Consider the following 13,271-nt stretch of genomic DNA (forward strand, 5'->3'; position numbering starts at 1 on the left):
ACAAATTATTGCGATTCCATACAATTGGAATCCATTGTTAGGTGATAGCTTTCTCCAAACTTTTCTATCGAATTCGGACCAATCTTGCTACCAATCTCCCAAAAAGATTTGCGTGCCATTACATTGCTCTACCGATTTTGAGCTTCTTCGACATAGTAACTTTTCAACCTATAGTCATGTACTACACGTACCTACTATTATTAATTTCTTTGACTAACTGGTACAAATATCTTAAGAGAAAAGGAAAAGTACAAAATAGTCGCCCGTCTTAAAAGAAAATTATTATCTATTTAACTATTTGGTGAAATGAAACGCAATTTGACATCTATGAGTGAAGTAAGTAAAAGTCAGTCATGATGTCAGAATTGTCTGTTGTCAAATAAAAACTTGGTATTTTGTTGAAAACCAAAACATTACAGCTGGTTAATTCTGTTTACTGAAGAAATGAGTCCAAGAAAGAAGAGAGTTAAACTAAATCCTAATATAGACACAAATAAACGAGCGAGTGAACCGCCAGAATCGCCGCGCAAACGTTTAAAGCCTATCTTGAGTAGAGAAGAAGAAATAAAGGCTCAAAGAAGGAAGAACTTTATCACAGCTTGCGAGCAAGTTTCTTGCAGAGATTATTTCGACCACCGTTCTAGACTTTTACTTGTTTATTTACCATCATGCATGAAAACTATTTGTAAACATCATAATGAAAGTGGAGTAAGTTAATTGAAACATATTTACAGTCTATATTGGTCAAGGTTAATATTTTTGTTCCACTACATGGGTATATACAATAGGGACAAAAGTATAAACCCTGTGTAAGTATCTATGTTTATGACCGAGTAGTCCTACTAAACATAAATACTTATTGTAAAGTGCTTCATAAACATGTTCTGTTACATTATTTATTATAATATTATAAAAAGTATTATGTTAGATCATAGACCTGCCTATATATGACATCCTACCTATCTATAGCAAGTTACCAAATCAGAATTTGGTGCTGATTCAAAAAGACTAAAGGGAATGCCTGAACATTGGAGTAGGTACTCAGCTTCGGCTCAAAAAATATTAGTTACTCAACTATTCTAATTCGGTATTTTCAGGGCAACATAAAGCAGATGCCATCATATGCTGATGAGTCTTTCAACACAGAGATGAAGAATAATATGTGGTATGAGGCTTTGGAGGTGTGCCACATGTGTCTCACACCAACACAGTACTTATCTGCTGATGTGCTTAAAGATATTGTGGAGATTATGTTGGTAAGTAATGAATATGCTTTAAGAAAAAGCAGTTGTTTTTGGTAATACCAGCCTATGTTATTTAAAGAAGGCAACTCCATTTTTTTTATAAAAATAATATGATAAACTTCAGGACTCATAACATTTTGTAGTAAATTGATGGTAAATTGGTAATTATAGGAGAAGCAAATTATGCTATGATTATTTTATATTTATATTTAGTAAATAAAATACCATAAAATCTGAATGTAACTTTTTGGATGTTCCAGAATGCACATGAAGATGAATACTCCGAGCATTCAGTGAAGCTCATCATAGACAAATGCCAGCAAATTTTAATGCAAAACTTTAGCACCCATCCACCATGCCTTCTCAAAAGTCTAAGGAACTGTTACAACAGCTTTCTTACTTCCCCTATGCCTCTCAAAGAAAACACTTTCACTAATAGAAGCCAATTTGAATGTAACAAAGGTATTGTAAAATATTGCATGAATAGACTGGAGTATGAAATAAGCATGGAGAGCAGAGATGGACCATTAATTGACAAAGATGAGAACATTCCGGAAGAAATGAAGCTGAGTGTGAGAGGTTTACACTGGCAGAAGGAAAAGTTTGAAATTTTTGAATTATTAACCAGAGGAGAGAGGATAGAAAGACTGTTGGCTGTTTTAGAAACTGTTATTGAGTTGTTACAGTTTGATTTGGCTATTTGGCATTCAAGGTAATAATACATTTTGTTTCCCATTTGGACTTAATATCAATCTTATAACATTCTTCATCAAAATATCGTTTTGCAGTTATACATAAATAAATGACTATATCTGTGTTTTATTGTTACTTAAATTTATTATAATGAAGTTTATAATGTAAGATCTAATTAATTATTATTAACTTACATTGGAGCATGTTTTAAAAGGTCTTTGATATTGCATTATTCTGCTGTGATCTTGAATGTACTTCATTATATGTATCTATTACAAATATAACAAAAAAAAAATGTTTCAGATACACCCACAATCTAGGTCGTCACATCATGAGGTCTCATAAACCACTAATGGCTTATGTGCTATGGTCTGAGAATGTGTTATACACTGGAGCAGTCACCAACAACTGTCGGCAAATACTCAGGCTATTCACGTATATGATACATCTCAAGTATCCAGATGCTATGGTTAAGATAATTACTGTGAGTATACTTTTATAACTGAGCTCAAGGCCTAGCCTCTCCCTCATCCTAGAAGGAGACCCTTTGCCCTTTTGTGGGACAGCAGTGGGTTATATTTCTCCTTCTGCACCTAGAATAAATGTCGCGTTGTGTTTTTGATGCTTTTTATTATAGGCATTAGGCAGCAAAATTGTTTTTTTTATTTCATTTAAAATATAGTCGTTGTACCTTATAAATACCGAATTGTTATAAATCTAGCTGTAGAAATTAAATTTCTAACGTATTTAATAGATCAAAGAATAACAGCTAGTGTCTGTTTACATGATTGGATTGAATATTCTTGTATTTTTTTTTCTATGCTTACTTTCATTCGTGATGTGGAAGGATTATGCACTTAAATGTAAGGAAAAAATAAATTAGTATTCTTAGCAGTTGCGTGAGAAAAAAAACCATGACATTAATGAAAAGTATTTTTTTATTTTGCACGCGAATAGTAATACGATACGCGCACTCTTCACGCGTTCATGATTGCGTGAATTCCGTGTTTGTATATCATGTAGGTATTCACAGATTCAAGTGCAAGTGAAAGTGAAATTAACTAGGTACTTTAGAATTTTATTATGGTTAATAATGTTTTCAAATTGCTAATATTTCCAGACTTGGCTGAACACTATGATCCAGACGTTCTACATTTGTGAGACCAATTCCAACATGGACTATCCAAATACTTCGAAATATTGCACTGTGTTTGCAAATGATTTCTACAAAATTATCTCAGGTATGTTACTACCAAATTATATGGGTAACCAACTCTTCGAACAATATTCTTATTTATTTATTTAATAATTTTATATTGTTCCAGATATGCCTCATGAGTCCATCATTAGAATATTGGAACGAATTCAACCAACGTTTATGCAACACCTTGTAGGTTTGCTACACTTAAATAAAATGCTCTCTACAGACGAAAGCTGCATATTAAAAATTTTAATAAACTTTGTTAGACAAAAACAATGGAAATCTTATCTGCAAGACGGAACTCCAATAATATTCTCTGACAAATTATTTCGTCCACCGAAAAAGGTTAAGAAAAAGATAAGTTATCTAATAAAGAAGTGTATAAATTCAGCTCCAGTCAAAAGTACACAAAATGCAAATTATGGGAAATTGGAGCCAAAATTTGAAAAGTTTAAGAATAAAGTTAGCCTAAATCATGTTGTTCAAGCCTTATACATAACGTTAGAAGCTTATTTAGATGCATATGATCTGGAATCAGTGCAAGAGACATGGAACAACTTGAATGAGCAATTGCTCGATGGTAGCCTAATGGAGACTGAAAGTACGTTAGCAGAACATAGTTGTTATTCAGTAACGGAAGCTTTGATAAAGAAGTACAGGTACATTCTACAGTCAACTAAAGAGTTAGTAGGTTTATTCAGTGAATCGAAAAAACAAGGAGACTTGCCTGAAGTGTTTAACATTTTTGGCAACATTGGTTTATTAGAATTATAGTGGTATTTTAAAGTGATGGGTGTATGTGATTGACATTTTGTACCAATAACCAGGGTTTGTTTTTATACTTAGGTCACTACTTATATTTTGAGCCTTGACGAATCTGATTGTTTTAGACCCCATTTGGTGTTTTCATCGTAAAGTTTGACCTTTTTGACTACTACATTCTGAAGAAATTTTTGAAATCTGCAATGAAAATATTTTCAATATCGTCGATTGAAAATTGTAAGTGTGCGTGAAAAAGGCATTAGAATGTTAACATTTTCGTACAAATATTTTTTACGACTTTCGACGTGACTTATAGAAACAGTCGTGTCTATATCGACTTATTTATTATTTTGGTGATAAAGTCTGATACTTTGAAAATTTAAAACGCCAATAAATGGAGTTCTATCATGATTATTTTTCCCTCACCAATGAAATTCCTGACGGTCGTCCAAGGTCACCAGTTGCGTCCGAAAAGATCGATGCTATGCGAAAATTTATTATGTATTTTCGTTTCCTGACACATCAATAGATCGATACAATCCTATACATTATTTCCACTCTTAGATATAAAATATTTGGAGAGAACATTTCCGTTTAGAAGTTTTTTTCTAAATGAGCCAATTTTTTTTCTACAAAAATTCGCAAAGGTTCTCGCGCCGATTAGTACGAACAAATGCTTGAAAATTCTATCGTTTTGCTTTAAAATATATGTAACAATTTGTGATAGACCACAGATTTAGGATCTATGCGCATGAGCCGAAAAATAAACGTCAGTCGACTTTATGGATGCTTAAAGATGAACCAAATCTAGAAAAAGTGATTCGCGCTCGAAGCACTTTGAAAAAAATAGTCTCTTGATTTTTTATAAAAACTTTGTCACGGCCCAAAGTGTCTTTAGAAAAATGTAGAATGGTTAATTCTTATTGATTTACAATCAAAAGTTTACCGAAAGACTGGTTTAAAATATGTAAAAACCAGAAAATCCTACAGGTCGAGTTCCATAATGACAATGCCCGCCCTAACGCATCTTCTTAAACAACCGGCTATTATGTGCACGAAAATAATCGAATAAATTAGTTTCTCGCCATACACTGCAGTTTGACATCAAATGACTTTATTTAGTTCCAAAACGTCAAGAATAAATAGCATTAACTTTGATTTTTCATCGGCACAAGAAACAGGTTATGCTTTTAAACACCCTGTTTTTGAGGGGTCTTCGGGAAAGAAAAAAAAATATTTAAAAAATATTTCGATCGGTTAAAAATTTATCTAGATCATGCATAAGAATACCCCAGAACACGATAAAGTAGTTTTCACTCACATATTTACCGTTTTTCATAGTTAGGCTCAAAATATAAGTAGTGGCCCACGTATTATGTGCACAAAATATTGGTATCCCAGTAAAATCCTTCTTGTACTGCCAAAACTTACTGAAGATTTGTGATTATCTAAGACTTACAAGCAAAAGAAATAAATAGCATTTGATTGTGTTATTGTGATTACTGTATTTAATGACAACATTTTTGTATACCTGTTATGTTTTTAAAATCTATAATAGTAGGTACTTACCTGTTTTTATTAGCAAAGAATCGAAAATGATAACCTGCTGTGATTTAAAGAAACATTCACAACCTCATTATATAGAGCTTATAATATTACAATTTACCAATGTTTGTGTATTCCATAAAAATAAAACTTGTATGTTTAAAAAAATATGTATTGATGTATTTTATTATAATTAAAAGTCCATAGTTAATTTCACCATATGAGGTCTTTGCCCCATTACAAAACATGTCTATATTCATATTATGTAATATTCTTACATTCAATGTTAAAATTGCTAGTTTTCAAGGTACCTATTTAGATAACATGATGTAGCTAGTCAAAATAAGTCATAAATTACAATAGTACCTATTTTTTAGAATTGTAATTTACAAGACATGCTCAAAGCAAATTTTTTGACTTGCTGTTTAAAATAATATAAACCCACCTATTATGTAAGATATATTTTGTATGTTTGTACTTATTATAAGAAATAAAGGATGAATAAAACAAAGAATGCTACTCATTTAATATCTATTTAATATTGTGGCATGAAATGTCCCCTAGCTTTTTTGGTGCGTTTTGCCTTCTCAATATCAACATCAGGATATTGTGCCTTCAATGCATCCATATCCATATTTGGAAAACGTTTCAACAATTGCTGAACATGACTGTAATCCCTATTGCGAGCTTTCCTTTCAATATTCTTTTGCTTTTCCCTATTCAATCTGTAGAATTTTTTAACAGCCATACTGTTGATTAAACCATGTTCTAGGTATGTCTTGACCCACTTTGTATTCATAAATCTAGGCACATAATATTCTGATTTTTCATACTTCTCAGGTAACCCAAATACATTGACAACATCTTCCACTGGACGCTCTCCTGTCTCTCCTGTTTCAAGCTTGTAATAAGCGACGTTGCGTTCTCTTATAACTGTTTCTATATTGTTCATGGATTCTTGCACTTTATCAATCCTTTCTGGGTTCGGGAATAATTTCATTTTGTAGTTACATTCGTGTTCCATTGTGTACAACATGTTACGTTCTTTTAGGAGTACAAACCATAATTTATGTAGATCTGAATTTGACTTTATTCTTAATTCATCTAATTTCCATGATCTACCAACTCTGATGTTCGTTTCTGTCCAATTTTTCTTAAGATCGAAAAATTCCATTAACTCGTTGTTCGGATTCGTAGTATGTAAATCTCGCTTCACAACTGATGCCGCAGCAATATTGACAACATTTTGAGATCGTAGACATCGCGCCAGAGTATTTCGAAATAAATTACTGATCATAGCCGTATTCATCATAAATTATTTTAGTTGGGTAATAATCCAGTTTTAGGTTAGAATAATAAGAAACAAGATTATCAGTTCACGTACAATCTGACTTATTACATTTCGTTTTAAAAACCAGAACTTCAAACCAAACGTGTTAATGATGGAATTGTAGATTTGGTTCAATTTTTTTTATATAAAGATTGTTCGATCTACTTGAATACAAAATTTTATGAAATATTTGAAAAAAAAATAATTGAAGTCAATAAATATTTATGTACGAAATGTAATTTAACATGGTAAATCTTTCTTTATTTCTGAACGAAATATAACATGTCTTAAACACGTTTCGTTCTTTAAATTGCTTACAAAAGTTTCAAGTATTGCGCACTTTTAACCAGTTATTAGGTATGTATTACAATTTAATTCGGGTCGTTACTAAAAAAAATATCTCCCTGCTCAAAAATGTTCTTAGATATAAATGTGTAATTATATAACTTAACAAGTTTATGTTGACGCTCCGTAGAAGTAACTAAACGTATAAGTTGAATAATGTGGAAAGAGTGGGTGGCTTAAAGGACGCTTTTTTCTTCTGATATACGCGAATTTACAATAAAAACAAAATAAAATAGATGATTCATAATTAAGTAACATAATAGTTATGTGCTTCAGGTGTTCATGTGACTGAACTGTTGTTCTGTTTGTGTAGTGTATGTTATTTTTGAAGATACCATCATCACTAAGGAAGCTTATTGAAAGGTACAAACATCATTCAGCTTTAGAAATAAGTAGGTAAAACTTTTGTCTAGTTTCATTACTAACATGCTGTAAGCTCTAACAACGTTTTACTTTGACACTAGTTCGGGGTAATTTATTGTTAGGAATAATATTCGTAACAGGTTATCTTCAGGTTTATGTGTTTTTTTTTTCTAAACAACTTTTATGATAATTATTTGTGCTAGCAAAACTTGCGTAACATATACTTTCCGTTTCGTTGTACACAACTAACCTTGGAATTGATCGAAAGACCACCAAAAACATTGAAATCTTGATTTAGTATATGGTATTATGATAATTATCTAATTTGTGATTATGATTCTGACAAAGTGCTTTGTCTTGTCTAATAAGAAATCATTCAATTGAATCAGCACACTGTGTTTACAAATATTCTTATCAGAGCAGACCATGTTTATGGCTATGTTTTTATCAGCTTTACAAAACAGAATTTAGTCCTTGCAGGAATTATTCATGCAATATATGCATTTAAATTATTTATTACCTACTGTACTAAATAAATTAGATTTTTTTATGGATTTATGGTTTGTTTTAAATTTACAAGTGTCTTGAGTATGTTTCTCCTTAAGGTAACCAGAGATTGTGATCTTATTATAATACAAAGCTGAAAAAAGGTTACAGTATTCATAAAACTTACTTACCTAGTCCTATAATTTCAAATTAAATTTGATAACAGATTTTAAAAAGTGCCTGAAAAAAGATGTTATAATGAGCTTTTTAAAGGTACTAAAATTTTAAAACTATTTGAGTATTTAATGGTATAACATGATTTTTATTTATGTTTAAAAAAATATATTTAGCTTTTTAATAAGCAAACTTAGTTGTATAAGGACTATAGTATTTTTAGTGGTGAATAACCAAAACTTGGTAGGTAGAAGTAGTGTGTAGTATAGTTACTATAGTTGTTATCTGCTTTAATTTTAATCTGGCAATGAAAAATATTTTTTATTTTATTTCAATGAACTTTGACTCACAAATTTTATTACCTAGTATACTTTGATAAAGTTATTTCATTCTTGGAAATGGTAAAATACCGTAAGACTTTATTTTTAGCAGTGTCCTAATTAAAATTCCTCATACTGATAAGATTTAATTTTGTTTAAAATGAGATAATTTTTATGGCACAATAGGTTATCTATTTAAGTATGTAATGAAACAATTGTAGAAATTACTTCACCAAACTAAACCACCACCTGTTTGTGAACTCAAGTAGGTATGCCCAAGTACCCTTACAATTTATATGGTGACAAAATACGTTAATTAAGAAAGGGGGGCATCTTCATGTGTACTGAGGTAATTTGTCGCGTGCGTTAAGGAGGTGCGCGCTCGTTTGCGCGGCGGTACAGCTAAATAACATAACGTCTCAATTGCACCTCTCCACAACGCCATAAACATTATACAGGATGGTACGCTTATGACGCCAACTGACGCTCGCGGTGCTAGTTACGAGAAGCACCTAACTTTCAGCCTGTAACTCTCGTTATGTTTGTTTCGCGCTTATTTATTTATACACGTTACAAATTACGAATAACTTAGTAACGTATGATGTAATCCCATAATAGTAGGTAGGTATGTTAAGAAATTGATTATACAAATTTCTTAGTTGATAGTTATTAGGCACTACACATTCTTCGTCATAAAATGCGTAATGAAATCTGAAATCAAATTAAGGATTCGACACTCAAAGCTTGTTCGATTTATTACTCGTATACATAATTTATTACCTTAGAATTATATTACGTATTACCGTCACGTGCCGCTTACTATATCTGTCACCGGGCGAATAGGTGCTTACAATTCTCAATCCTAGGATCTTTGTATAGAATCGTTGATTAAATCAGGCGCCGTCGCTTTGTTTAGGCAGTGAGCGCATTATCTCGCATGCTTGTCAGTCACACTCGACCCGCTTGTGACGTCGGACATCTCGCCTCTAGACCGTGAGCCCGGAACGGACAGGAAGGATTGTGTTCCGTCACACAATAGCCTATCGAAATTAAACGCTACATTCGCAAAGATGTCGTTCCCATTCCCACTTGTCAATACAAATAGTGATTTGTATTCTAAATATCATTACTACTGTTTCCCTTTATTATGACGCCAATGCCCAAATCAGACGTTTTATTTTTACGAGGATGTGGATAACTTTACGAATTTCGAGGACCTTGATATTGAAAAAAATCACTTCTCTTTATGATTCGTCTTTGTTAAAATTATTCCATTTATTAAAACGAAAATAATGTTGACATTATAGATTACGTAATACAATTTTGTCGGAAAACGGGCATTTCAATCTATAGTACAGAAATTCATTGAGCTGGAATACCAAATGATTTATTTGCATTGCATTTGCATGGTCAAAGTTACTAGTAAACTATTAAATTGTTTCTAGAGCAGGTTCATTTGACAACGAACTGAATTAGCATCTATCGGAAGCAGCAGAGAAATAGCATTAACCAGTTACTAACCTTTACTTTAAATGTAACGTGTTTTCGGCATAAAATTGACTTGAATTCTTACAATATTCCAAGCGACAACTAAACATTAGCTCCATACTCACAGATTAATGTGGCCAGCATACATCCGTTTAAAGTTTCGCATTTGTAATATTAGTGGGTTGATTGGTCGGCCTTGCCGTCGTATATTATTGTCACTTCACTTCACTCTTGATTGAATAGCATGTGATGTGTTTAATTCAGCAAACGGCGTCACGTGAGGCGGAGGATATTGACCGATGAACTACAACAATTCGAGGAACTCAGATACAGCGCAAACATAATTTAGAGGCATTCCTCGTACCGTAGATTGATTGTATTGAAAAATACAAGCATAGCAAATATTAGCGCTGTTTTTTCGCCATCAGTCCGTTGTAAAATGTCTAATACCACATGTATGCTAGCAGCTATAATAATTTATCTTCAGTGAACTGGTAAACCAAAATTTAACGAATATAAACTATGATTACGTATCGCACAACGATCTGTAATACACGTAAGCTTTATACTAGAGTCAGCGTACCTTATTTCGATTTTCAACAAATATATAGCCTTAAATGTCGACACTAGTTTCTAGTTACCGATACACCAACTTATAGTTCTATGACAACTGTAATTGCTAAGTGCAAAGTGGGTAAAATTAACGTCAAATTTGTTCAAGCGACGCATGCGAAGGCCTTCTATTATGCTTAACGACTACTATCTTAATGACAGAACAGTTGCGTACAATCAACGTCACGCATTAATTAATCGATAAAAAAGAATATTCAAAGTGCCGTCATTATATCACGTTTTAGTTTTATTACTTTACTTTGAATCCAAGTTTATAGGTTGTAATTATGAAGGCTGTATTCTAAGTTAATTCAATGATGTGAATTCTAAAACACTGAATTGGCTTGCTGCTTTGAATATCAGTCAAAATCGCTGTGTCATTCGCTTTTGAACGCAATATGAATGCGAGCGCTTATAATGGAAACTCAATAGTTATTCAATGTGGTAGTCTTAAATATAAAACATCTATTTAACGTTTTTGTGAATCTTGAGAGACGTATTCTAAAGGGCCAAATAACAAAGCTACTCAAGTGGAAAAATAAAAAGAGATAGGTACCTACTTTTCTTTGTATTCACTGAGGGGTCACAATTCATTTTGGAGCACGACGTATGCAAAAAAATAAATTTGATTCATCTTCTTTATAATCAAAGTAGGTACTTATGTTAAGAATATTCAAAGTAGAAATTGAGAAATGGGTTTAAAAAGATCAATTGTGCGATTTATCTAGTCTTCGATTAAGACATCAGTATCCCATCATCTGTGTAATACTGCGTTCGCTTAATTTAAGCCATTTCTATCGCTTTCAGTCGATGCCGATTGGGACTTCGGCTGAGAATGTTTCCATTTGCATAGATATTTGAAGGTAATTTAGATGGTCTATCTTTAAGCCTAATTTATTCATTTAGATTAGTAATGTAATGCATATTTTAAAACATGTAGTAGTCAGGATTCCTGAAGACTTTATACAAAACATGATCTTCATAAATATTTAATGTTGGAAGTCAGGATAATTTATTTGCATGATATAATTGTTTGAATGAAAAGAAACAAACACTGCAGACAGTTTGTAATTTTTCAGTAATAATTTCTCAATATTTTTTTTTTATTGCTTTTGTTTATACGAGCGATGGGTGGACGACATCATTGTCGGTGTAATCGTTCGTAAAACGCTTTATTCTAGAGAGGTCACACGTTATCTAAAACAGCTGTCGGACGCACACGGCCTACAATGGACTCGTTTGTATCCATACCGTGTAATATTGTTTGTAATTTAAAATATCGGATGTGTTGGCACGGGTGGCGGACGGTTTATTTTCCAGCTCAATTGTGGAGTTATCCGAGGTGTATTGTTGCGTTGATTAGATCAGGGGACCTTTGTTCAGAGGAGAATGGCCGGCTTCACACCGCTATCGTCTGTCGGCCGCACGCGACCTGTTCATGAGTTTGCGGCTACACAGGTATACCTGTTTCAGCCTTCTCACGACGACCGCAGCATATGTTAATGTACCGAAACTAAATTCAGAAGATTATCTCGCTGCATTCGCCGACTGTTCTAAATAATAACTGGTTAAATTTACTTAGATACATTCTTGCACCTAACAGATTGATACCAGACATACTATACAAAGTAATTTAATAATATTATTTGTATAAGTTTACATTGATAAATTAATGAGTTCAGATGCGATTTAAGTCTTGAAACTGTTAGTCATTATGTTTAATTTTGTGATTCAAAGTTATTTTTACTCTTAATATTTATTTTAATCAGTGTTAATTCTTTCAATACTGCATTCTTGTAGCGAAACGTGATTTATTTTGATATAGATACTCGAAGACACTCAACAAAAACCCCGAAAATGGAGGTTACGGCTGAAAAGACGCTAACAATACGCTAATGGCTTATGTTTGCGATGACTGTCCCACCCAGCCAACAAGCTCTATTATCACGGTCGGTCCCTGTGCGCTGAATTGGCTAAATGTTTTGTGCCTCTGAAAAGATTCAAGATGACGGTGAAATTGTTGAGAAAATTGATCACTTCCACTCCAACAACTTGGCCTTGTTACTGCAGAACTCGTTATCAGCTTTGTTTGTTTCCCAACGCTAATGGTTTTTTAGATGGAATAACTTTTACACACATTCGTTGCTACTTGCTATAAAGGCATGCGGATATTATACGTTCATTATTTTTGCCAGGAATAAATAATAATTGCCCAATATATTCCGGCCACTTCAAAGACTAATTAACGCCGAATGCTAATTACAAACGAACCTTTAACATTTTTGGGTTCCCACAATGCTTTGTTCATTATTCATTACATTAAAATAATAATGAAATTGTTTACCTAACGCATCAGTGCAACCGGGTGTAAGGCAATACGCGTGTAATATATATGTTACCTTTTATGTATTATTCAAAAACCACACGAAAATATAGCGACATACCCAAACTACCTAGTAACATAATCTATCAAACACTTTCGAAAAATGTACCGGTGCTGTAATTTTACACCAGTTCCTATTTCTAGCTTACCAATGACTTACAACATTGAGGTTCTAATACCTAAATGAAATTTAAAACAATTCCAATATAGAAATAATCTAACATAGTCTGATATTAATTTATTTTGTCAGGGTTGTACTTAATGGATAGATAAGTATTAAGAAAAAACATTTATTCGGGTAATTGTAAAAAAGAATATCTTTGTG

General features: G+C 32.6%; 3 protein-coding genes across 5 annotated transcripts in view; 2 read left to right on the top strand and 1 right to left on the bottom strand.

Moving 5' to 3' along the window:
• Nucleotides 1-355: 355 nt before the first annotated feature.
• On the top strand, nt 356-3,912 carry LOC142973122 (uncharacterized). Its single transcript, XM_076114683.1, has 6 exons — nt 356-708; nt 1,098-1,256; nt 1,505-1,956; nt 2,241-2,421; nt 3,058-3,178; nt 3,263-3,912. The coding sequence occupies exons 1-6, from the start codon at nt 445-447 to the stop codon at nt 3,910-3,912; spliced, it is 1,827 nt and encodes a 608-aa protein (XP_075970798.1). The 5' UTR covers nt 356-444.
• A 1,929-nt stretch (nt 3,913-5,841) lies between these two features.
• On the bottom strand, nt 5,842-6,837 carry mRpL47 (mitochondrial ribosomal protein L47). Its single transcript, XM_076114684.1, has one exon. It carries the CDS (start codon nt 6,755-6,757, stop codon nt 5,981-5,983), a length of 777 nt encoding a protein of 258 aa, XP_075970799.1. The 5' UTR covers nt 6,758-6,837; the 3' UTR covers nt 5,842-5,980.
• A 426-nt stretch (nt 6,838-7,263) lies between these two features.
• sfl (N-deacetylase and N-sulfotransferase sfl) overlaps nt 7,264-13,271 on the top strand; it is an 89,429-nt gene continuing 83,421 nt past the window's right edge. For 2 of the 3 annotated variants that reach the window (XM_076114688.1, XM_076114689.1), the window contains exon 1: nt 7,264-7,512. The gene's annotated coding sequence lies outside the window, so the exon portion shown is untranslated. The remainder of the gene's footprint in view (nt 7,513-13,271) is intronic. The other variant, XM_076114687.1, reaches the window with a different exon arrangement.

This window comes from Anticarsia gemmatalis, chromosome 5 (assembly GCF_050436995.1).
Source record: "Anticarsia gemmatalis isolate Benzon Research Colony breed Stoneville strain chromosome 5, ilAntGemm2 primary, whole genome shotgun sequence".
NCBI classification, from domain to species: Eukaryota; Metazoa; Arthropoda; class Insecta; order Lepidoptera; family Erebidae; genus Anticarsia; species Anticarsia gemmatalis.